This window comes from Mustelus asterias, chromosome 7, assembly GCF_964213995.1.
Source record: "Mustelus asterias chromosome 7, sMusAst1.hap1.1, whole genome shotgun sequence".
Taxonomy (NCBI): Eukaryota; Metazoa; Chordata; class Chondrichthyes; order Carcharhiniformes; family Triakidae; genus Mustelus; species Mustelus asterias.
Window position 1 is genome coordinate 135,595,564 of NC_135807.1, and position 23,038 is coordinate 135,618,601.

The 23,038-nt window shown below is 42.8% G+C and overlaps 1 protein-coding gene across 5 annotated transcripts in view; it reads left to right on the plus strand.

Annotated features, from left to right (window-relative positions):
* Positions 1-1,225: 1,225 nt before the first annotated feature.
* LOC144495970 (ATPase family AAA domain-containing protein 2-like) overlaps positions 1,226-23,038 on the plus strand; it is a 59,466-nt gene continuing 37,653 nt past the window's right edge. For 2 of the 5 annotated variants that reach the window (XM_078216872.1, XM_078216873.1), the window contains exons 1-9: positions 1,384-1,680; positions 10,523-10,683; positions 11,669-11,712; positions 13,620-13,779; positions 13,896-14,004; positions 14,458-14,548; positions 15,457-15,576; positions 16,595-16,709; positions 18,159-18,272. In XM_078216872.1, the coding sequence (XP_078072998.1) occupies positions 1,552-1,680; positions 10,523-10,683; positions 11,669-11,712; positions 13,620-13,779; positions 13,896-14,004; positions 14,458-14,548; positions 15,457-15,576; positions 16,595-16,709; positions 18,159-18,272 (1,043 nt within the window). In that variant the 5' untranslated portion in view covers positions 1,384-1,551. Of the gene's footprint in view, positions 1,334-1,383; positions 1,681-10,522; positions 10,684-11,668; positions 11,713-13,619; positions 13,780-13,895; positions 14,005-14,457; positions 14,549-15,456; positions 15,577-16,594; positions 16,710-18,158; positions 18,273-23,038 lie in introns of those variants that run through there. The other 3 variants (XM_078216875.1, XM_078216877.1, XM_078216874.1) reach the window with 2 other exon arrangements.

Here is a 23,038-nt window from a genome sequence, read left to right on the forward strand (position 1 = left end):
AGTCTGCAAGTTCTCCCCGTGTCTGCGTGAGTTTCCTCTGAGTGCTCCGGTTTCCTCCCACAATCCAAAGATGTGCAGGTTAGGCCTCTTTTAGGGCAAACCAAATAAACCAACTCAAATTAACTCATGGATAAAGTAAAAAGGGGCAGCTCCCCAAAAGGAGGGGGAAGAGCCCGAACAGAAGTACAAAGGAAACTTAAAACATCAAATCAAAATGTGATTATCGGGGTCTATAATGCACCCCAGCCCCTGCAGTGCCCAATGGGCGCGGAAGGTGTCAACTGCGTGGACGCCGTATGCTCCCTCTCCAGGGACACCTGGCTGCGAACGTAGCCGCGGTCGAGGGGCAGACAGTCAGGATGGACGACCCCGTCGATCGCCCGCTGCCTGGACCTGTTAATGGATGTGCGGGTCAGGTAGATTGGCTATGCTAAATTGCCCCTTAGTGTTGGGGGATTAGAAGGTTAAGTACGTGGGGTTGTGGAGATAGGGTCTGGTGGGTTTGTTTGGTGCAGGCTCAATGGGCCGAACAGACTCCTTCTGCACTGGGGATTCTATGAGACACTGCAATGAAGTTACTGTGAAAATTTACCCCGCTAATCCCCCTAACCTCAATATCTTCAGCAAGTAATCTCACAACACCAGGTTAAAGTCCAACAGGTTTATTTGGTTTCACGAGCCTTCAGCAGGTGAGTCAAGTGGCTTAATATCTTGAGGGATGGCCAACCTACCTAACCTGCACATCCTTTTACTTTATCCCTGAGTTAATTTGAGTTGGTTTATTTGGTTTGCCCTAAAAGAGGCCTAACCTGCACATCTACATTCCACAGTCACCATTACTGATACTGGCGTATTTATTCCAGACTGATTTAATTAATTAACGGAATTTAAATCCCTCCCCCGGGATTCGAACCCGGGTCCCCGCATCACTAGCCCCGCCCCCCTTGTCCCTCCAGGCGACCCACGTGTGTCTTCCGCTTCAACCACGCCCATGATATACGTCATATGTTGACCTAGCTCTGATTGGTCTGGGGTGAGGGATCACATGATACCGGCAATCTCCGATTGGATGGGATACTGACCAATCGGAGTGGCGGCGGAGGTTGGGGGCGGGGTCTCGCTCACCCTGGGACCCAGAGTGAGTGAAGGTGGGAGAAACACCGACGCTTTGCTCACGGCGAATCCCTCCGCGGAGGAAAAGCGAGCTAGAAATCCAAATCGTCCCCAGAAATAAAAATACGGTCCGATTGATTTGGGGATTGGTTCGGGTTCTGGTCCCTCCGACGCTCCTTCAGGGTGGGAAGGAGCGGGGATTAGGATGGAACTAGTTGGGGTGATCGGCCGGCGGAATGATTGGAGGGCGGGCGCGCGCGGGAAAGTTTTGGCGCCAGAACCGCCAACGGCCGCAGCGCGAGAGCAACGGTCAGGGGCGCGCGCACAGGCGCAGTGAGGGAGAAGCGGCCGGCGGGAGCCTGTTAGTCCGCTCAGAGAGAGAGTGTGAGGGGAGGAGGGAGACAATATCATCCCCAACAACCCCCCTCACCCGGCAACATGGTGATGCTGAGGAGCGGGGCCTCCCTCAGCCTGGACTCCAGCTCCGAGTTCGTCGCCCTGGGCTCCCGCCAGAGCCCGTCGTCCACACCGCGGGCCTGCCGCGCCAAACGGAGACGGGCCGAGGCTGTAAGTTGGGGGGGGGGAGAGGGAGTCTGGCCCTCTTGAATCGACTGACTCGCTTGAATCGACCGACCGATATTCCGAGGCGGGTGGGATGGGGGACACTGGCCTCGCCCGAGGGGGGGGGGGGGGGTGAGACTGTCCCCCTCTCTGGGCTGGGGGGGGGGGGGTGAGACTGTCCCCCTCTCTGGGGTGGGGGGTTTGCTTCAATTCCCGAGGTTATGACTAACCCCCCTCCCTCCGCCGGGCCCATGGATCGGGCATGTGGCGCAGTCTGCGCCACTTATTTATTTATATATTTATGTAATCCCCTCCCTCTTCCTCGGGATGGCCGCCCACGGCTAGAAGCGCTGCCTCCGCGGATCGGCAGGACTCGTTTTATTTCCCAACCAGACCAAAAGAGAGGGACGGGGTTTTTATTTTTTTATAAATAAAAACTTTCCTTCCACATTTGGCTGGTTGACGATCTCTCCTGGGCCGCCTCCTCGTTGATCTGCTTTAATTTGTTTGGTTCTGGATCTCTCTGGGCTGTCCCCCCTCCCTCTGGATGCTGGCCCTGGGTTTATCTTTGATTTCTATTCTCTCTCTCTGCTGGCCCTGACGCTTTTTGCTGTTGGTAATGGAGGCTAGGGTATCCCAGCATTCCCAGCTACTGGGAAAGTCCTCTATCCAAGCTACAGAGAGCCACACTTCATTCCCCACCACCCAAGAAAGGCTCGTATTTATAATCACCAGGGCCACTGGACCTCACCAAGCCCTTTACAACCAATTTAAGTACTTCCAAATGCAGTCTATAAAGTTTAAAGCTTTGTTGTTTAGAAGTGTCACCGCAGTGAGGTTACTGTGAAAATCACCACACTCCGGCGCCTGTTCGGGTACACTGAGGGAGAATTTAGCATAGCCAATGCACCTAACCAGCACATCTTTCAGACTGTGGGTGGAAACTGGAGCACCTGGGCGACACAGTGGTTAGCACTGCTGCCTCACAGCGCCAGGGACCCGGGTTCAATTCCAGCCTCGGGTCACTGTCCGTGTGGAGTTTGCACGTTCTCCTCGTGCCTGCGTGGGTTTTCTCCGGGTACTCCGGTTTCCTCCCACACTCCAAAGATATGTGGGTTAGGTTGATTGGCTATGCTAAATTGTCCCTTAGTGTCAGGGGGATTTGCAGGGTAAATATGTGGGGTTAAGAGGACAGGGGCTCGATGGGATTGTTGTTGGTGCAGGCTAGATGGGCCGAATGGCCTCCTCCTACACTGTAGGGATTCTATGATTCACCCGGTAGAAACCGGGCAGATACTGGGAGAACGTGCACACTCTGCACACACAGTGAAAGAAAGGTTTACATTTGTATAATGCATACCAAGCCACTGGACCTCTCAAAGCCCCTTTACAGTCAATTTTAGTACTTTTCTAAGTGCAGTCAATAAAACCAGTGGGGTGGGGGGAATTGAGGCCTCTGAAACATGGGTGCCAAGATGGTTGCCAGAAATTCTGCATACTAACTACAAGACTCATGAAGAGGTGCAAGAAACAAAAGAGCTCATCAAAAATGACAGCCGGAGAAGAAAATCTTTTAAGTATTTTGGCCGTTTGATCAGAGCTGAAAGCCGACAAGAAGTCTCTTCCAGAGGACGAAATGGAGGGCAGCAGAAAGGGGTCAAATACATGCGTTTGGAAGTTGGAGGTCCTGGAATGGTTTTAGACAAGCTACAGTAGATGTGTGAGGATAGCATCGGACAGATGCGTGTGACATACCATGATAGGTCGCCTAGGGGTAGTTACCCGCAGCAGCACTGTTGTAATGTAGGATGACTAACTGATCTACTCATGCTGCATTGAGTTTTCTTTTCCAGCAAGCAGTGGAGGCAGGATCGTTGAATATTTTAAAGTCAGATTTAGACCGATACTTGATTGACAAGGAAGTCAAAAGTTATGGGGGGGCAGAGAGGAAAGTAGAAGCTGCAATTGGACAAACCATGATCTTACCAACGTGGCATGCTGGAGGGATTGAATGGCCTACTGCTCCCTAGAAAATAACATGAGAAAAGAGCAGGAGTTGACCTTACAGTCCCTCCCAAGCCTGGTCTGCCATTCGCTATGATCATGGTTGACGTTTGGCTTCAACTCCACTTTTTTGTTCCCTATTGCTTGATTCCCTGAAAAGAACAAAAATCTGCCTGTCTCAGTCTTAAATTGTTTCAACTAGGAGAGGCAGTGGTGTAGTGGTATTGTCACCGGATTAGTAATCGAAAGAACACAGGCAAGATCTGGGGACCTGGGTTCAAATCCCACCACTGCAGATATTTGAATTCGGTGGTGATGCTGCCGTGGTGGTTATGGGGGTGGGGAGAGAGCCCCTAATAATTGTTGGGCGGCACGGTAGCACAGTGGTTAGCACTGCTGCTTCACAGCTCTAGAGACCTGGGTTCGATTCCCGGCTTGGGTCATTGTCTGTGTGGAGTTTTCACATTCTCCTCGTGTCTGCATGGGTTTCCTCCGGGTGCTCCGGTTTCCTCCCACAGTCCAAAGATGTGCGGGTTAGGTTGATTGGTCATGTTAAAATTGCCCCTTAGTGTCCTGAGATGCGCAGGTTAGAGGGATTAGTAGGTAAAATATGTAGGGATTTGGGAGTAGGGTCTGGGTGGGATTGTGGTCGGTGCAGACTTGATGGGCCGAATGGCCTCTTTCTGTACTGTAGGGTTTCTATGATTTCTATTGAGTAGCCAGAATCCTCGAGGGTAGAGAATTCCAAAGATTGGAACAAGCATGAGTGAATTTTATTTCATAATCTGTTTTAAATTACTGACCCTTTACCTGAGGCAATTTCCAAGACAGTGGAAATGATGTGTCCACCCTGTCAGACCCCTTCAGAATCTTGTATATTTCTATGAGATCCCCTCATATAGTACGGCCCAACAAGTCTCCACTGACAAAATTAGACTAAATCCAGTTAATCCCACTTTACAGCATTTGGCCCATGACCTTGACTGCTGACATTTCAAGTGCTCATCCACATATTTTTAAAGGTTGTGAGGTCTCTACTACCTACCCAGACAGTGCATTTCAAACTCCTACCATCTAGGTGAAAAATGTTGCCTCAAATTCCCTCTAAGCTTCCTGTCCCTCCCCTTCAATTTATGCCCCATTGTTATTAACCCTTCAACTGAGGGAAACAGCTGCCTCCTATCCACCATGTCCATACCCCTCATAATCTAATACACCTCAATCTGGTCCGTCCGTTCCCCCCCCCCCCCCCCCCCCCCCAGCCTTCTGTGCCCTAAAGGACACAACCTGAGCTGTCCAACTTCTCTTCATAACTCAAATGTTCCACCCCAGGCAACATTCTGGTGAATTTCCTCTGCATCCTCTCCAGTACAATCATATCCTTCCTAGAGTGAGGTGACCAGAACTGCATGCAGTACTCCAGCTGTGGCCTAACAAAGGTTTTGTACAGCTCTAACATAACCTTCCTGCTCTTATCACAACCGATGAGTGTCCCATACGCTGCCTTAACTACATTATTAACCTGCCCTGTTGCCTTTAGGGATCTGTGGACAAGCATCCCAAGATCCCTCTGGGCTTCCTAGTGTCCTGCCATTCATTGAGTATTCCCTTCTGTTATCACTCATTCCGAAGTGCATCAAATTGCACTTTTCAGGGTTAAATTCCATCTGCCATTGCTCAACTTGTCTATATCTTCCTGCAACCTAGAACTTCCTTCCTCACTCTTAACTCAAGAAAAGTTTCCCAGTTTACTCAGCCTCTTATCTCAGGACAGCCCTCCCAACTCAGGAACTATTGCAGTGAATCTTTGCTGTGTTGTCTCCAATGCATGCGTTTCATCCTTTGATATGGAGACTAAACTGCACACACTACTCCAGTGTGTGCCATATAACTGCCTGCATTTTGTTTAGCTTTCTAGGTAAGAGCAAAGGGAGCACTGAAAGCTGTTATCTGGTATTACCATTTAATTCCTGAATCTCAGATTGCATCATTCACCAACTGAATCACCCATGCCCTCTGCCATTGTGCAAAATGGTACAATCAACAAGATGTATTGACACCTTATCACCTAGGAGACAGCAACCACCTACAAGTTTCCCCTTTGACTGTCTTGACTTGGAACTATCTTGTTCCTTCATTTTTGCTGGGTTGAAATCCTGGAACCCTTTTTTTAACAGCACAGTGGATGTATGTTCAAGAAGGCAGCTCAACACCACCTTCAAAGGGCAGTTTGGCATGAACAATGCTGGCCCATACCCCATCAATAAATGGAAAGGAAGTTAAGTTATTGCAGCTCCAAGACTTTTGTGTAACAATATGCAATGTCTTTCGAAATACAAAGACCAAAGTGTAATGAGAAACTTGATGTTTTTTATGCTGCTTTGTACCTTCACAATATTTGGTTCAATAAACAACTCAGCACCCCCATGCACCACTTGCCTTCTACAATTTTTCAGAATATAAACTGTTGTTTCAGTGCAATGTTGAGGGAATATTGTGCTGCATGATTGGAGGTGCTGGATTTCAATGTGGTGAAATGTGCATCAGAGTAAAGGCCATGTTGCTTGCACTCATCCTTTGCAGTGCAAGTAACCACACTCTGAAGAGGATACCTTTCTAATCTAACAATGCCAACTCTTGCTTCTTACACTCTTTCCTGGATGATGTCTGTAAATGCAATAGGCTTCTCTGAAGTTGCTGTAGATAACCTCCAATTCATTGACTGGAAATCATGTTGGAAATAAAGCAGCTGATTCAGTAAACGCCAAAAAAATTGCAGCATGATGAGTTTATAGCCTCTTTTCGTGATGCTGGTTGAGGGGAAACTATTAGCTGGACATGAGAGAGTGCTCCCCAGCTGTTTTTAGAATTAATACCATGGGACCTTTTACAATGGACCAAATTTTGGTACGTGCCTCCAAATGGGTGTGTTGGCTGCATAGCTATAATGTTTTCTCAAGAGAGGTGGTCTGCAGTGTTGAAGTTTGTAAGATTGTTAGGATAATCCTGATATAGTTAGTACTGACTACCTTGATGTCATTTGCTCTGAGACAGTAGCCCCTAGAAGCTTTGCTTTGGGATTCTAAGATCATTCATGCAGGGGTCATGACCTAATCTAATAAAGGCAAAATACTGCAGATGCTGGAATCTGAAACAAAAATAAAATGCTAGAGAAACTCAGCAAGTCTGACAGCATCTGTGGAGAAAGAATGGAGCCAACATTTCGAGTCTGGATGACCCTTCGTCAGACCTCATCTAAGTCGAGTTGTCTGAAAGATGGTTTTCATGCTGTTGATTCCAGTATGATAGACCTCGTTTGGGATTTTAATCCTGCCATAGAATTCTCATGATGGATGTTGATGTTTTTGGATGAACTTTGATGTGGTGCTTATAGGAGACCCAGGATTCTCCACCATACTGGCTGATAAGAACAAAGGCCTGGCAAGGTTTGATTTTAATTTTCAGCTTAATGTCCTGCTGCTTCCTGACTGATTATGGAGTTGGCCTTAGGTAGAACCTGCTTTCTGAATGTTTGCACTGGTATCCTCATCAATAGTGGCACCCCCACAGAGCAAACCATCAAGGTACAGGAATTTTTAAACAGCTTTGGGACTGCTGCTGTCAATGGTTCTGTCTGGTGCTTTGTGGCGTGATCCTAATTCTGGCTGAAACAACCACGTTCTGGGGAAAAACGAATTTGGGAGCCAAGATTATTGGCAGCACTTGTTTTGTTTGCTGTAGTCTGGATATCTTTGTTGTGAGCAGATGGGGCACGACATCTGTATGCAGAAGTCATTTGAATACTGCTTTTGTGGCTTTGGTAGAGGCACATTCAGGAGAAATTGAAGAGTTACCCTGAACAGAGGATAATGTTGTCTGTGGTGGCTTTCTTAAGCATTGCAGCAAAAGAGAAATTGAAAAGTTGGGGAGCCACAAAGGCAACCTTACTTTATGTCTCTGGTTACCGCAAAGGCATAGGACATCTCGCCATGGGCATAAACTCATCTAGTCATGCAGTAGGTGCAGGATTTTGACAAACCCGTCTGGACGTCTTGGTTGTTGATGTCTTGTCATTTTGCATTGTTATGGTTTTTTGAGGGAAACAGGTGATGGATATTTGAACAGATACAAATAGGGGATGGTTGGGACACTGGGTGAAGAGTGTTGGACTAAGGTTAATGAACTCTCAACAAGAAAGGGTTCTGTGTTTTAGTTTTGACTTCACCAACTAGCATAGATCCTGTTAACATTCGTAACAGAGAATGCTTGGCCTAGAAGTGAAGAATGAAAAGATACCTTATCAGGCAGAAGCTTGCAATTGGAGTTATTTTGGAGAAGAATGGCTGAATCCAAGTATAAGTATCAGTGTATGGTTTACCCCTTGGTTCTGTGAAGCTGAATGAACCATTTGGCCAATGGAAGAATGAAGCGGATATATGGACACAGGTTACGTCCTTCCTAAAGAGAAAGCAAGGGGTACTCTTAGCACTTTTGCTTCTCTTCAGAAGCAGGATCAGGTGCAAAGTATTTTTGGAGCTGGAGGCTCATCATTTAGACATCAAGGAAGATTTGAATATGTATGTACAAAATTTATACGAAAGATGACCTGTTGAATGCATGGTCAGGTTTTGATAAATTCTGAAGGATGGGTGGTTATTCCATAAACATGGAATTTAACAGATTATATAACAGATTGAGATCCTAATTCAGCATTTGCTTTCAAATTGTTAGATTGTGCTAAAGTAAATGGCTAGGCTCCTGGTCTTGACTGAAATTAGATTCTCAGAAAGAAATACACTTATGGAACAGATGTCTGAAGCTTTGAAAAAAACCTGGGGCAACATTTATTTCCAGCGACTTTCATGGCATCAATGGAGAGCATTCAGCAGTAACACAAAAGCTGGAGGATTCAGTGTTGGCAGCGTTTTGAGACTGTTTAGATAAGGGGTGCCCTTATTGTTTAGATAAGGACCACAAAAAAAATGAGGATAGAGATCCTTTTGGTAGCTTTATTGGATGACCGGAATTGGGTAACTACAACAGAAGAATAAATCCAGGAATGGTAAACATTTGATTCAGATGTGACTTGAGATATCATTGAGATGGATTGTCTGAAACGGAATAACGGTTTTTGAAATGAAACAAAATATCGGGAGGGGAAGATGATGATTTTGATCAATCAGGAGAAATTGTGGCCACCAGAAGCTTTTGGGTACTGTAATGTGTTAGATGGTGAGTGCAGATCCATGTTTGGAGTGGATTAGTTAATGTGTTACTGGGATTCTCTAAATAATAAAAAACAAAAAATAAGATGAAGGGACATGCACGTTCTACTTGTTTCTTTTTCAGGGACCATAATATGTTTAAATCAAAGACTGGTGATTCTGTATAAAATAGCTGGAGCTAACCATTTTGTCAGCACAGATCTAGTGTTCTGTGAAATACTGTTACTATCTATGAAAAAGGCTGGAATTAAATTGGATGTGGACTATGATAATGGCAGTTGTTTTTGAGAAATCTGTCAATTTAATTTACAGAATGGCCTCATGTTTTGAATTGCAACGTTAGTGTTTATGACATCGTGGAGAGGTGTATGGGATCTCTTAATGGTTGTACTATAATGTGAGACCCAGGTTAAGTACTTTTTCTTTTGTTTAATCTGGAAGAATATTCTTGTGTTTTCAAAAGTCCTAATTTGAAGGGGCTCTGTCATTGTCTTGTTAAGGGAAACCGGTGTTAGGTATTTGAACACAAATGGGGAAAGCTGGGAGATTAGGTGTGGGTGAGGAACATTGACACTGAACAAAGTCAGCAAACTCCGAGCAAGGAAAGGCTCTTGCGTCTTAGCTTTGACCTAAGCAATCATTGTGGATCCTGTTAACATTAGTTTAGAGAGCAAGTGCGAAGCTGACTAAATCTCTAGGTGCATGTCTCCAGATAACAAGAAAAAATATTGAACTTGCTACACTACCCAGCTTTAGTGGTTGCTTTGTTTGATTGGCTCCTGGATTAAGTAACTCTTGCAGCCCAGAGCATCATAACTTTTCACAGCAGTTTTTAATCATTCACAGCTGTTTGTTTGACGGATCCTCTTTCAGAAGCCAGAATGACTTTCTGTTATCTGTCTCTTTCTACCACCATCTCACAAAACAACGTGTTTTCCAACCCAGTGGCTGAGAAGTATTTGTCAACATGAATGCCTTGCATTTATATAGTGTCTTTAAGGTGTTAAAGTACAACGGCCCTCTACAAATTTGACACAGAGACAAAAGAGGTATTAGAACTGAGGACTAAAAACTTGGCCAAAGTGGCCAATTTTAAGGAATGTTTTAAAGGAGTGGAAGAAGAAGAGGGAATTACCCAAATTGCATTTGGGCCTAGAGGAGATTAGAGAGGGGGAGAAGTGTCCAAGAATCTAGCTAATTAATGCTTGGCTTTAAATTTCAGGTTTAAAAAGGGGCACCTTTAATGGAAGACTTTTCCTGAGAGACTAAGCCATTATCACTTGCCAGAAAAATTGACAATTCTTCCCAAATACTTGCTGTGGAAATAGTCAAATTTTGACATGTGACAATGCTGACACAGTTAAAGTGACAACCTCAATACATTGGGAGATCGCCCCTATGCATACTCAAATGTACATGGACTAGGATGCTTACAGGAGCTGTGCAACAAAAAAGAAAAGATAGCTTACCCCTGACTTCTGAACATATAGTTCATGAATAATCTTTGCTAATTTCCAATCAATCTAGATGTATAGGATAAATATTAGCCTACCATGTAATAGATATTTGTGTGAATTTTACAGTTTGAATCTTCCAACACTGTCATTGTTTAACTGCAGAATTACTTGTCTGATGATGTGAAGGAGAACTGCAATGGTAATCTCTCTCCAGCCTTGAGAAAAAGTCAGTTACAAACTGATACCTCCTTAGATTCAAGCTATAATGAAAAGAGCGTAGAAGATCTGTGTGACAATGGGATGGAAGTACGACATTTCACCAGGTATAGGAACTGTTTGTAACCAATGGATATAATGTTTCCTTCTGCAGTGTATGCATTGGATAGTCTTATTTTTCATTGTTTTGTGTTGCAACTTTTGTATTTGTTGCCACCAGAGAGCGTTATTTTCTTTGTGACAGAAATACAATGGACTAACATGTAAACTCTCCAGTGTTGGATTTGGGAGGTACCCCAGAGATGTGCTGGAGAAATCCCTCTTGGTACCTCACAGATAAGTATTGACATGATAATTGCCCAGAAGAGCACACGTCCTCTGGGCAATTGCCCTGCACTGTGAAGCATCCGAAAATGTGATTTTAAATCACGAACGTCGAATGGTCCCGACATGGTTATGCTAATAATCACTCAAAAAAAAGTTGTAATTAAAATCTCTGTTGACTTCTGGGTAACTACTGTAATGACGTAGTTGCCTCACGGGACTTCCCACCCCTAAACTCCCCCAGGGGACATAAACACACACACACACACACACACACACCTCCCATCCACACGGAAATCTTCAGCCCCCCTGCAGGTTCCAGCTGACTGCTATCCCTGCAAACCCAGCCCCGCACCCCAAAAATCATCCACTTACCACAGACGGATATCTTTTCCCAGGTCTGTCAATTTCAGTGGACCTTTAAACTTACCTGGTTTATAGCAGCTAGTGCTGCTTTTAACACAAATAAGGGCATGTCCGTCTTCAATCTGATACTACTGGACTTTGACGCTTAGCCTCGAGGGCGGCTGTGCTGTCTAAATCTCACCTGGCCTGAGTTGGAAGGTCAGACGAGACGGGCATTGGAAGAAATTTAGCGTAAATAATTGTTCTTGAAGTGGTAATCTGATGCTGCTTGCCAGTCTGAGGAAGTTAAAGCCCAATAAAATTACCACCCCTTCCCCCATTCAGAAAACTCCAAGAATGTTATCTCTCACTCTCTCAAAATATTTTCACTTCAGTATTTAAGAACTACTCTTCTCTCTGCAGGCAATCGGTAAGACTGCAGATCAACAAATGTAATGATAAAGAAGGTAAGTTCGACTATTGCATTTTTGTATTTCACCACCTGACACCCCAAAGCCTGTCCACCATCTACAAGGCACAAGTCAGGAGTATGATGAAATGCTCTCCACTTGCCTGGATGAATGCAGCTCGTACAACAGTCAAGAGGCTTGACACCATCCAGGACAAAGCAACCCACTTTGGCACTTCCACAACATTCCCTCCCTCCACCACTGACACATCATGGCAGCAGTGTGTATCATCTAGAAGATGCATTGCAGGAACTCAGCAAGGCTCCTTAGGCAGCACCTTAACAATCCCATGACCACTACCATCTAGAAGGACCAGGGCAGCAGACCCCTGGAGATACTATCATCTGGCAGTTCCCTCCCAAGTCACTCACCATCCTGACTTGGAAATATATCGCCATTCTTTCATGGATGCTGCATCAACATCCTGGGACTCCCTCCCCCACAGCACTGTGGGTATACCAACACCACATGGATTGAAGCTGTTGAAGAAGGTAGCTCACCACCAACTTTCAAGGACAGTTAGGGATGGCCAGTAAATGCTGGCCTAGCCAGTGACGTTCACATCCTGTAAATGAATTTTTAAAAAACCTAATGCGCACATAATAGATTGGGGTATTTTAAATTAAATCTGTTAGGATCAGTCCAAGAATATAAGTTACAGGAGAATTAAATCTTTCAATGTTTTGAAGTATGTGCTTCATTTTCTAATTGGTTTGGGACTTGTCATTACTGACTTTTGTCAGTTAAAATGTAGCTATTCTGAAAATATTGGAAGTGGCAGCCATATGTTGTATTATGCAACATTGTACAAATGGGCTCACATCGATATCTCATTAAGCAACAGTCGCTTCTCTTTAACATAGGGAAAATGCACTTCACGGGTATAAATAGACCATATTTGACACTGAACCAGTGAAAGAGATGGTAGGTGGGATGACTGAAAGCATGTACCTTCAAGAGTTTTAAACAATTTCTTAAAAGAGGAGAGACATAATTAAATAGGGAATTCCAGCAATTGGAGCCAAAACAACTAAAGGCTTGACACCATTGGTGGCACGAAAGGAGTGGGGCAAGTGTTTGGAGGATTGGAAGAGGGTTGTTGGGCTGGAGGATGCTTGGGATCAGGAGAACAAAATCATGGTGGGATTTGAGCACTTGAGAATTTAAATTTGAGCTGTTGGTAGACCAGGAGGCGACGGAGCACAGGGGTGATGTACAAGAAGCACATGTTATCAGTTAGAATAAGGGCAGTGTTTGAGTTTAGAGTTATCAGTGGGCAGCTTGTCAGGAGACCATTGGAATAATCGAGAGTGGAAGTAACAAAAACACGGGTTAAAATTTCAACAGTAGATAGGCTGAACTGAGGAGGGGACCAGAAACATTATAAAGTGGAAGTAGATGGTCTTTTTGAAGAAGATACAGGATTGGAAGCTCAGCTATTTATTCATATTTATTCAGTACTATACAAACTTGATAAAGGTCATTAAGATTATGAAAGGGTTTGATAGGGTAGCAGTAGAAAATATGTTTCCTTTGCTGGTGAGATCATGGAGGGAATTCAGGAACAATTTCTTTACCCTGAGATGCTATTAGAATGTGGGACTTGCTTCCTAAGTAGGTGAGGTGAATAGTAAATGCATTTAAGGAGAAGCAAGCTTAGTACACAAGGGAGAAAAGAATGGAAAGATATGCTGAATGGGTTAGATAAAGAAGGATGGGAGGAGGTTTCGTGTGGAGCATGGGCTTATTGGACCAAACGGCCTGGTGTACTATATATCCTCCAGTACTTTGTAAAGCCATTTTGAGTCATCCAAAGAAGCAAAATGTGGCTTTAAATGCTAAAACCATGTATGCACTCTGTAATCTAATGGTCATGCATTGTGTCCTCTCTCTTCTGAATGTAGCTCCACTCGCCATAACGTGTCGGAGTAAGAGAGTTGAAATGGAAGTGCATGAAGGAGTACATGAAAGCACTGATACGGAAGTGCGACGCAGTTGTCGGCTCCGAAGAAATCGCTACAACACACTAAACCAATCTGTTCTCTTTGATAAATTGATAACAAAGTAAGAGTGGGGAAAATTTTCTTTCTGTGCTTATGATTCAATAATCCAGAATCAGACTATCTTGATGTCTGTAATCTGTCACTGGAATCTAACATTTGCAAATATTTGTTGGACAGCACTGCAGAAGCTGTTTTGCAGAAAATGGATGACATGAAAAAGCTGCGACGTCAGAGAATGAGAGAATTAGAGAATTTAAGAGAGCTTAATGATACAGAAGAAGATGAAGTAAGTTTGTACTTTAAATGTTTGAAGTTTAATTTGTGAACTGCATCTAATGTGACTTATTTACTTGAATTATTGCATGGTTTAAATGCTGGTGCGTTAGAGAAGTTAGTTGTTTTGAGGAAGAAGGTGAGGTGATTGACAATTTACCCATGCTTTGAAATGGGTGGAGGAGGTTCGTGTGGAGCATGTATTGGGTTGAATACTCATGTTTGTTGACTGGCATGGTAGAGCATATACTGGCCATCCTTTTTTGGCTTGGCTAGTGAATGGCCTATTTTTGTTGGGAGGTTTGTACTGTAGTATAGAATCTTGTGGTGTTACTTAATCATGATAGATCTCCACACATTGATTTTATTTTTCAAATTTAGTGCTTTACGTTTGTTAGAGTAACTGAACTGAAATCAGTCACACCCCAAAGATTGATACTTTGATGCTGTCTTTTTTGCCTTAAAGGAAAATTTAGATATGTATTCATGTGTGAGAAAGAGGCCAGTTCAGACAATAGATGAAGAAACCACAGAAGATCATGAGGATGGGAGTGGTGGTAAGTAATCCAAAGGTTTAGCTGTCCAAAGACAATTTTGGCTTCTGTTACTGCTCTTTTTAAAAATCCTAAGTATATCAAGACAGATTAAGACAGAATTTCTCTTCTGCAAACAATAATTCATGAGTTTCAAGGTTAAAGGGAAAAGGCTGAAGTGTGCCTTAAATTGGATAACTCTTTCATCTGTTCTTACATTTGGATTGCTGATGAGAGGGCGAGTTTAATGTGTGTCCCACTTCCTGTGACAGTAACTATTGCTCCAAAGGTTAAGGCGCTTCTTTAGAGAGGGCCCGATCTGAATTCTGGACTATGATCTGTCATCATGGCGCATAATGACAATCAAACCCAGCTGGGAACCTTGTGATCATTGTAATTCAACTATATGCTGAATTCAACGAATGCTTAATGAGTCTAGTATAACTGGGGACTGTCATCTGATGCACATGCTGACAAAGTCCATAAAAGTAAAGCCCATAAACCCACCCCGACTGGTTCAACTCTCATGGAAACAAATTTAAACGTGTTTGTCACCATGGCATGTTTCAAAGTGAAATCAGGGTTAACACATCTATAAACTGAGAATTAAAGCTTCTTCAAGTAGTTGCTGTTTTCCATCTTTTACAAGTTTAGTTAAATAAAATGTTGCGAGCTATTAACTTTTGTGACTTTGGATAAAAATCTATCTTAGATACCTGAATTTCTTAACGTACGTAAATGGGAGAAGCTACAGCTTTCCTTTGGACAATCTGGTTAGGAACAGGCTAAACTTATTTCATCACTAGGTGATTTTCATAGCTTGATAAGAATCATTCAGATCAAGTAGCAAAGAAATTGAGGATTGAGTATGTGGTATGTCCTCCCTCATCGCCCATGTTGAATTAATAAATAATTTCCCAAACCAACTACAGAATTATCCGAGGAAGAAGAAGCTGAAGATAGAGAAGATGAGGATGGTGAGGAGGATACCCAAAAGCGCTATTATTTACGTCAGAGGAAAGCTGTTGTGCAATGCCAAACTACAGGTGAAGGTATAACTGCTTTTTACTTGATGTAATTTAATCAGTCTTTTTCTCCTCTTCCTCCCTCAGGCACCTTGTTAATATTTTTATTTTAATTAAACTCCCTCTTTTGGCCTTGCATCTGCACCCTTGATACAGCCTTGAGTTGGCTGCTAGAAAGTGCATGACAATGGTAAGCCAGAGACTCTCTCTGACTTCAATGCCTAGCTTTACCAAACCTCCCTTCAAATAAAAGAAACAAGTGGTGACTAGCTTTTACAGATCATACTCTGGAGATGAGGGGTTGCAATGGCTTTATTCTGTTGGCATTATTACCAGAGTTTTTCGAGGCAAGGACTAATGAAGGCTTGCCTGGGTGAAAAGTTTTGACTTGGCTTTCAGAGATGGCAGTAGTATAATTCTCTGGCATCTGAGTTGCCTTGGATATCCGTTTTGATTATTGTTCATCAGTCCAACTCCAGAAAATGGGTTACTTGGGTTTGTGGCTTTGTTATCTTGGCCTGGTTTTTAAAACTTTAAGTTTGAACTTTGTAAACTGATTTTTTTTAGATTGTTGTAACAGTCCCTAAAGTATGTACAAACATGTCCCACCTGCTTACACATTACAGGCACCCACATCCCTGATCGCCAGTAAACTGCATCTTTGTATGTGTATCCCCAAGACTAACAATGAACCTATTTAGAATAACATTGTGCTCTAGAGTTTAGGGTGGATTCTCAACTGTTAATCTGAGACCCCAAAATTATTAATGTTAATCCAGCTTTGTACATTTTCTGACATCGATATAGTTAGATTTTTCATTAAAAGCAAAGTGTATTTATTCTACATACCAGCATCACATTCCGTTAAACAATAGTGGTGTGACCCTACAAATTCTCACTTTGGCTTTTACGAGTGTGATATTGCTGACTGAAAGGTAACTACGAATCTGCCTTTTACATGGTGTTTGGGAAAACCTTCAGTCTGTTGTATGTACATACTAAAGGAATCTGATGAAATTGCTTCATTTATGTTCTTTTTAACTAGAACCAAAAAAGAAACGCACGGTGTTTTATCGTGACCCAGCTTCTCCTGTACGACGAAGATTTCGATTTGGTACAGCTGCTTCCTGCAGTCCTTACTGCAAGAGAAAAATGACCAGGTTTGTGAAACTAAATTATAACCTGCAATCTAAAATGTTTAAACTATGGCAACAGCCCCTTTAGTAATAGGGATGGAATCCTACAATGCAGAAGAAGGCCATCCGGCCCATTGAGCCTGCACTGACAACAATCCCACCCAGGCCCTTATCCTCATAACGTATTTACCACAATAACCCCCCCCAACTAACACATCTTTGGACACTAAAGGGTAATTTTGCATGGCCAATCCACCTAACCCGCACATCTTTGGATGTGGGAGGAAACCGGAGCACCCGGAGGAAACACTGGGAGAACGTTGAAACCCCACACAGTCAGCCAAGGCTGGAATTGAACCCTGGTCCCTGGCGCTGTGAGGCAGCAGTGCCTAAAACTGTGCCACCGTGCCACCTTTGGAAGAGATTCAAATGAATCAGCTATGTTACAAATTTGTCGGGATTAATAAAGTAATAAAATTACTCTAATTGTTGCAGTTTCACAATTGATACATGAACTTTATGCAAAGAAAGTTAAAGATTCAATTTTATAAATAATTTAATGCCTTTATTATGCGTTCTACAGAATTACTAACATTACAGTCAATAGAAAGACTCCATAGCGTACCAAACAGATATGATACAATACAGAGTTTGATTATACACACAGGTTATTAGAATGCATACCAGAAATCATGAAATACAACAGACCTGTCAATGAATTCCAATTGGCATTTGCAGAAGTGAAATACTTCAACGATGTGTAAATGACATTCATGATTCAACACTTCCCATTATTTCTATACTTTTAAAAAGTCAAAATAATTTAGTTTGGAAACCAATAAAACGTGAAGTCATTTAAACTACTTGAAGTTACAAGGTATTGGGAGCAGTTCTTGGATGAACATTACTCAAACAGAAGGGTCAATGCAACTGTGGTAAAGTTTTACTGAACTAGGTACAGGCTTTCCTTAAATCGTTACAAAACATTTTACATGTACATTGTTTGCACGTTGTTCTCATAAACATTAGTCATGGAAGTCACATCAAGTCAGAAATGCAAAACTCAGAACTAGAGGTGTAGAAGATCTGCAGTTTTTCATGCCGTATCTACAAATCTATTTATTATTTTAAGGAAATTTATTTGGATAGTCTCAATTTTCTTCCTGGCAAGTACAGGCCAAGGATCAAGGCGCCTGTACTCCAGATAATTGATTTGTTTGTGATCCTAAACAAATATCTTGTTAATAAAATACTTTGGTGTTGTAAAGCATTAGAGTTTTCTAACTGTGCAGCTCTGTCATATAAAGAAATTCTTAAGACTAGTCCTAGAGTCTTTGAAAGATGACAAATGGTCTTGCACTTGCTGGTTTGATAATAGATCAATGATATATTGATGCTTTAAAATGCAATTTTCATAGAATTGCAGTGTGGAACTTTTAAGTAAGTCTGCTCACAGTATTTTTCTTGTTGAAGGCGACGACATGCAATACACAGCAGTGATTCCACCTCCTCTTCCTCATCCTCAGAGGATGAGGAAGAGCATTTTGAGAGAAGAAGAAACAAAACCAGGAGCCAAGCACTTTTGAGGTATGTTGCACATTTTCTAAATAGAGATGTGAAATAGAAATAGGTTTGATCGAGGTATTCAAAAGGGAATTGGATTGTTATCTGAAAAGAGAGAATGTGCAGGTTACAGGATATGGCAGGGGAGTGGGAATAGGTGAAATGCTCTTTCAGAGAGCCAGTGCAGACTTGATGGGCCACATGACCTCCTTCACTGAAGATTCTACAAAGTGGAGGATTGTTTTCTTCATCTTTTTTCTTTTGTTTTAAATCTTAGCGCACTGACCCGAATATTTTGTGTAGTATTTTCATAAAAGCTAACTTTACAGTTAGGAAGAGAAGAAGCATTTTGGAATAAGTTTGGGTTAAAATATATATTTTGCTATTAACTCTTTGACTTTGTTTTTCCTCAACGTGTATCTGCTGTAATCGGTTCCAGTGTAACTCTAAATAATATGAGGCTAGTGCCATTGTGATTATAATGCTTATGGAAATGTGGCTTGTTTTTGCCAGTCCCTGTCTGCATGTATTTTTAATTGGTGCGTGTGAAATGCTATGCTTTAGCCACAACATTTTGGGTTAATTATTTAAATCTCATTTGAGCTAATTATGATGTCATTTGGTTCTCTTTTAAAAAAGAGGCTTGCATCATAACTGTAGGACTTTGTTGTTTGAATGTAAATCACCCGTGTTACTCCTGGCAGTGAGATGAATAATGTAGAAGAAGTGGTTGTGAGGCTGATGGGTTGAAGTGATGTTAATATACAGTGAAGTAAACCATTTAAAAAAGAGATTTGAGAGGTTTGTAATTTTATGTAAAACTGATGGATAGACTGGAATTGGAAAATGGTAATAGTGACTGGTGAGTTTTGTAACTGAGGTCAGGGAATTAACATTGCTTTTAATTCTGAATTTCACTGCAGAATTTGTTGTGCATAGTTTTTATTTGTGAGAAGTTCCTGCCAGGAATGAGAGCCCTTGCTAAGGCTTAAGTTAGACACCAGGAGGACTGAAACAGGGAGGACTCGAGAGCGAAGGATAAATGAGACGTTCCAATTCCAACAAGGAAATTTAGATTGCAGTTTAAAAATAAAAGGTCTCCCATTTAGGACGGAGATGAGGAGAATTTTTTCTCGGACGGCTGTTAGCCTGTGGAATTGGCTTCCTCAGAGAGCAGTGGAGGCTGGGTCTTTGAATATATTCAAGGCTAAGAGATCATTCTTGATTGACAAGGGAATGTGGTGTTATGGCGACAGACAGGAAAGTGGGGCTGAGATCACATTCAGACCAACCATGATCTTGTGAAATGGTGGAGCAGGCTCGACGGGCTGAATGGCCTACTCCTAATTCGTATGATCATATGCAAGATATTGCTTTGAGGAACCATAAAATTATGGGAAGATGAGGTTCCATAAAGACTTGATAGAAGTAAGAAAAGGGATCTCACTACTATTTTGCATGCCTTGTTGAGGAACAATGGGAAATCTGTATAGGCAAGACTAAACTTTTGAATGAGCTGAAAACACAAAGTTTTGTTTTAATATGAAAAGTCTGCTTTGCCACCATTTTGTTTGAGTCTTTCATGTTTTTCAAGAGCAAGCTAAATCCTCTGTTTTCTAAACATTCACTGCAAAAAGCAGCATTATGCTTTTTTTAGTGTCTTCCATAGACTTTGGTACATCACTTGTTGAAATGGTCTGTGTGACAGCTAACTGGTGTGCAATACACTTAGAAGGGTGCGAAATGATTTCACAATCTTTACAGTACAGTCGGAGGTCATCTGGCCCATTGAGTCTGCACAGACTCTCAGAGCATTCTACCTCGTCCCTCTGCCCTACCTTATCCCTGTAACATTGCACAATCTTGTATGTCCCATTATCAAGACATTGTCTACTTAATGGTAGACCAGAGTGCAATCTTTTGGAATGGCTTTCAATGTCTAGCTGAATCAGGGGTGGGTTCAGTTGTTTTGCATTGAATCATAGAATCCCTACAGTTCAGAAAAAGGCCATTCAGCCCATTGAGCCTGCACCGACTCCCTGACGAGTATATTACCCAGACCCTCTCTCCTGCCCTATTCCTGTATTCCCACACATTTTCCCATGGCTAACCCACCTAACCTGTGCATCTTGGGACACATTAAGAGGTAGGTTATCATGGCCAATCCACCTAACTGCACATCTTTGGACTGTTGGAGGAAGCCGGAGCACCCGGAGGAAACCCACACACACACGGGGAGAACATGCAAACACAATCACCTGAGACCGGAATTGAACCTGGGTCCCTGTGAGGCGTGCAAACTCCACACAGTCACCCATGGCTGGAATTAAACGCTGGTCCCTGGAGCTGTGAGGCAGCAGTGCTAACCATCATACCACCATTTTTCCACGAAAACAAGCTATACAGACTGAGGTGGAGAATGTTACAGCTAAAGCGTTGTATATTGGTTCCCTAATAAAGTGACAGGCTTTGTGCACATCTTTATAATTGCCACTTAAAAACAGGCTATTCATCTTACTCCTAACATAGTGAAACATGGAAATATGTATCTCAAATACAAAGAACTTATTCATTTGATGACATTAATTGATGCGATCCACCTTTGTGCCTGACTTCAGAGTTGAAGGGAGAGTGGGCGTTCGGAAAACGGGAACTGCTGGAGTGATTTGATTTGATTTATTATTGTCACATGTATGAACATACAGTGAAAAGTGTTGTTTCTTGCACGCTATACATAGAGAAGAAAAGGAGAGGGTGCAGAATGTAGTGTTACAGTAATGGCTAGGGTGTAGAGAAAGATCAACTTAATGCAAGCTAAGTCCATTCAAAAGTCTGACAGCAGCAGGGAAGAAGCTGTTCTTGAGTCGGTTGGTACGTGACCTCAGACTTTTGTATCTTTTCCCAAAGGAAGAAGATGGAAGAATGAATGTCCGGGGTGCATGGGATTCTTGCTTATGCTGGCTGTTTTGCTGAGGCAGCGGGAAGTGTAGACAGAGTCAATGATGGGAGGCTGGTTTGCGTGATGGATTGGGTTACATTCACGACCTTTTGTACTTCCTTGCGGTCTTGGTCAGAGCAGGAGCCATACCAAGCTCTGATCCAACCAGAAAGAATGCTTTCAGTGGTGCATCTGTAAAAGTTGGTGAGAGTCGTAGCTGACATGCCAAATTTCCTTCATCTGAGAAAGTAGAGGCGATGGGGTGCTTTCTTAACTATAGTGTCGGCATGGGAGGGGAACAGGACAGGTTGTTGGTGATCTGGACACCCTAAAAACTTGAAGCTCTCGACTCTTTCTACTTCGTCCCTGTTGATGTTGACAGGGGCATGTTCTCCTTTTCTTGAAGTCGATGACAATCTCCTTTGTTTTGTTGACATTGAGGGGGAGATTATTGTTGTCGCACCAGTTCACCAGATTCTCTATCTCATTCCTGTATCCTGTCTTGTCATTGTTTGAGATCCAACCCACTATGGTGGTGTCGTCAGCAAACTTGAAAATCGAATTGGAGGGGAATTTGGCCACACAGTCATAGGTGTATAAGGAATATAGTAGGGGGCTGAGAACACAGCCTTGTGGGGCACCGGTGTTGTGGATGATCGTGGAGGGGGTGTTGTTGCCTATCCTTACGATTGTGGTCCGTGAGTTAGGAAGTTCAGGATCCAGTCGCAGAGGGAGGTGCCGAGGCTCAGACCACCTGAGTTTGGAGATGAGTTTCGTGGGAATAATAGTGTTGAAGGCTGAGATGTAGTCAATAAATAGGAGTCTGACATAGTGTCCTTGTTATCTAGTGTTCCAGGGTTGAGTGCAGGGCCAGGGAAATGTCATCTGCTGTGGACCTGTTGCGGTTGTAGGCAAACTGTAATGGATCCAGGTAGTCCGGGAGGCTGGAATTGATTTGTGCCATGATTAACCTTTCGAAGCACTTCATAATGATGGATGTCAGAGCCACCTTGATAGTCATTAAGGCCTGATCTGATTACTGTGAAAAGAGTTGCTTGAACTGAAGTTTGACTGGGATCTGCCAGTCAGGCTGTATTTAACTGGATTTGTCTGGCAATCCTTGGAGCCGTTTTTCTTTCATCGACTGTTCTTGTTTAGCAGGTAGAGAGGTCACTGAGTTTACTTATGTCAATATAGAGGAGGTCAATACTTTATCCAGTACTTGCTGTTATTCTGACAATTCTTTCAATTTACTACAGAGTAGCAACAGCTTACTGTGGACATGCAATGTTTGTACAACTGCCATTCCCATATGCAATGATTTGTAACAAATTCAGTGGGAATTCCCGCCATGAAAAAACAGGTATTAATTACCAGGGAGGGCTGAAAGTACATTCTCCTGTTCCTACTTTGTCAGATTTTGTCCCACAAGCATTTTCACATGAAGCAGTATGTGTTTGCGTACAGTTTCTGGGGTGAACAAGGATTTGTTGAAGTTTTCATTCTTCAGAAGAATTTAATGTAATATTCAAGACAATAGAACAATCACCAATAAGTTAGTTGCTGCAGCAAAATTTTATGTCCATGCGGCTTCATCCCAACTGCCCTCATTTCCTTTTATGTGGGTATATGATTAAATAATAATTGATGTTAAATTCCATAGTTACTTTGTTCATAGCATTTTAAACATTTGGAACTCCTAATGTGAAACAGGAACATTTGATAGTGAGCACACTGCGGCATTCAATGCAACACCAGCTGGTTGCTTTATATCCAATAAGTTCTCATTAGTCAGCAGCACAAGGCATGAGGACTTGGGCAGTGAGGAGATATTAGTGTGTGCTTTGACTAA